The 2734-nt window shown below is 50.2% G+C and overlaps 1 protein-coding gene across 1 annotated transcript; it reads right to left on the minus strand.

Moving 5' to 3' along the window:
• Positions 1 to 685: 685 nt before the first annotated feature.
• On the minus strand, positions 686 to 1902 carry F5J12DRAFT_891033 (uncharacterized protein; the record flags this gene model as incomplete). The annotated part of the gene is made up of 4 exons (XM_051747445.1): positions 686 to 1101; positions 1163 to 1221; positions 1282 to 1409; positions 1462 to 1902. 4 exons carry the CDS (start codon positions 1900 to 1902, stop codon positions 686 to 688), a joined length of 1044 nt encoding a protein of 347 aa, XP_051601904.1.
• Positions 1903 to 2734: the final 832 nt, after the last annotated feature.

Here is a 2734-nt window from a genome sequence, read left to right on the forward strand (position 1 = left end):
AACAGGGTCGTCGTTTCGCCTTGGGTAAGTACTGTCGAGTGGCCCAGAGGATACGCCCTCGAGCCTGCTCATCGCAGCCTCAGGCAGATGGCGACAATGAAAGTCTGGACACGTAAGGCTGCACAACCTACCACCGACCTGCACCATTGGGAAGATGATTCAAAACACCTGGTCACAAAGTTTATGATGTTCGTACAAGTAGCTGGTGCGGGGGTACTCCTAGAACACGTCCAGCCCAGGCCGGTACGCGATTGCCAGCATGTTGCACGCCCCGGCGCTGGGACTAATAGGGGATGGCGGAGTTACTGTTGGAGCATCTTGCCTGACGAGAGGTTGGCCCGAGTCGTACACGGGGCCTTTTCTAGGGGCACCACACGTGTATCGCATCGAGGATTGGTAATTATTGGCACCACAGGTTGGCGTATTCCCTAATTCGGCTTGGATTCCTGCAACCTCGAATTTAACCCTTGTTGGGGCAAGATGACTGGTCTGACAACCATCTCGTAGATCCGAGGCCTTAACCCGCCATCCCACGTATCGTACAAATAAATTCATATGCATACATACGGAAGCGCTACGGCTACAAAGTTCATCGACGTGCAGGCTGTAATAGCCCATCGTTTTGAGAAGTGCAGTATACGAGTGTACTGTAGGCGGAAAAGAGGGGGGGGCGCTGTAGTAGAAATTACACCAACATATACTTATTCTCTTTGTCCGGGGTGTTGATTCTGTCCGCCAGCTCGGTGCCCGAGTTCGTCGAGCCAAGTGTGACAGAACCTTTCCCTATCACCACAACTCCGCTCCCACTCTTCCCCCCAGTGACGCGATCCCCTCCTGAGTTCAGCTTGGGCGGGATGGCCATATGGTCAGAAAATGGTTCATTACGGGTCCGAACCCACTCCGATCCGGAGAACCATAGTGTCGCGCACAACACACCAATGACGGTTACATAGTTGTTGATCATGAGCAGTAGCACCCCGGTAGTGGGATTCCGATCAGTCGTGATATAGCTGATTTGTGCAATGTTGAAGATAAGGGGGAAGACGAAATTGGCCACAGAGATGTAGAAGATTTGTCGGATACGCTCTGCTAACCCACCCACTGCATGTCAGAATATCCGTCAATTCTTTGTTTTGTCCATGAAGAATCAAGGTGTGCTGACCTCTTTTAACCGACGATGTGCGGACGCGAAGGTTGTAAAGAAAGATGGTGACTGAGTACCTTTCAAAGAGGTGATACGTTGAGCTCTTCATTGCATCGCGCGTGAGGAAGCCAACTTACAAGTTGTCTGCAATTTGCATCGCCCACTCAGCAGTCATTTTGGGGTTACGGAACCATGCAGTGGCCTCATCCTGCTCGAGAGCCAAAGTGCTCGGCTGAGAGCTAACATAGTCGTTGATACCAATGGACTGTACAAAGTGTCATCGGCAAACGGAACTCAACCCAGACGAAGAAACGTACGAGAACGATCACTCGAGCACATTTGACGCAGAAGGGGAATGTGAATATCTTCAACAGAGTGGTACGAGGTGTGTTGGAGACGGGATACAGTGCAAAGAGCCGAGTTAACAGTATCGAATCGTACAGTACCGGTGGGAAGATGGCGAAGACGATTGAAGCAACGTAGACACCTTTCGATACCGGATTGAATGGGTTGACTATTGCCGTTCCACCAACCAGACCAGTTAATACGCCTAGCGTCAAGGCGGCACAGATGGCCAATACATTCAGTCGAAATACCAAGCGCTGGCGAGACTCTTTGGTGGAGAATGCAAAAAGGACTACGAGGAGGGTCAATAGGCAGGCAGAGAATGCGGTGGCTGATAGGATGGCGTCGAAGCTTGGACGTATTCCAGCGATGAAACCGTCGATGATGACGTCCGGGCTAATCTCTGAGGACATTTGTGGGATGGGTGTATCTGAACTCACAGACACACCTCTGATATACTCTTGCTAGATGCCGGATGATTGCCATACCTGATTCACACCGTCCAGTAATGCAAGGGTCTCATCAGAAATAGCTCTCACGTGTTTCATAGGGGGACATCAGTGGCTGGGAGAAGCAGCTCATCAGAGAGACCATAGCCTTGAACATTGATATCTTACCGAAGTGCGTTTTGACCATCAATGCCCTCGTACCCCCCACTGAAACAATGGACATTACCATGAAAGTCCACATCGACGAGACGGTGTTCAAACTGATCTTGCTCTGGGAGTGGAACTATCCATAAAACGTGCCATAACTTCGGGGGGGACTTCTTGATGACTCTAATTATAAATTTGCGCCCATGTGTTCTCAAGATTGATGCAGGACGAGATATCAATCGTGCACGAGGTTGCGGAGTGATGGCAACGGAGGCTTGAGGGATGCAAGCTGACTGCGAAGAGCTTCACCATTCAGTCATCAAATCCCGACACTGGCTATTCATCAGCGCTTCAGCATCGGCGACCAGTTATTGCATGGGACAAAATAAAATTTTCCAGTTTGGTGGAAAGTTAACGGGCACGTGCTGAATTTCAGCTGGCTGTGACCCAAGCTATGACTAGCCTAATCTTAGATGATATCCCCGCTTGTCCGTTCCTCTCACCACACTCTTCTGCGGAGCCTTGGGGCGTGAAACGTACAGGTACAGTACAAAATAGGGAAATGGGCATGAACAATGGATATCAGACTTTATCTGCTAACGTCGTTATCAGGTAGTCTTCCTAAGGCCAACCAAAGACTCGACGGAAG

Source organism: Pisolithus orientalis, assembly GCF_024613125.1.
Source record: "Pisolithus orientalis strain OTSU chromosome Unknown F5J12scaffold_8, whole genome shotgun sequence".
NCBI lineage: Eukaryota > Fungi > Basidiomycota > Agaricomycetes > Boletales > Pisolithaceae > Pisolithus > Pisolithus orientalis.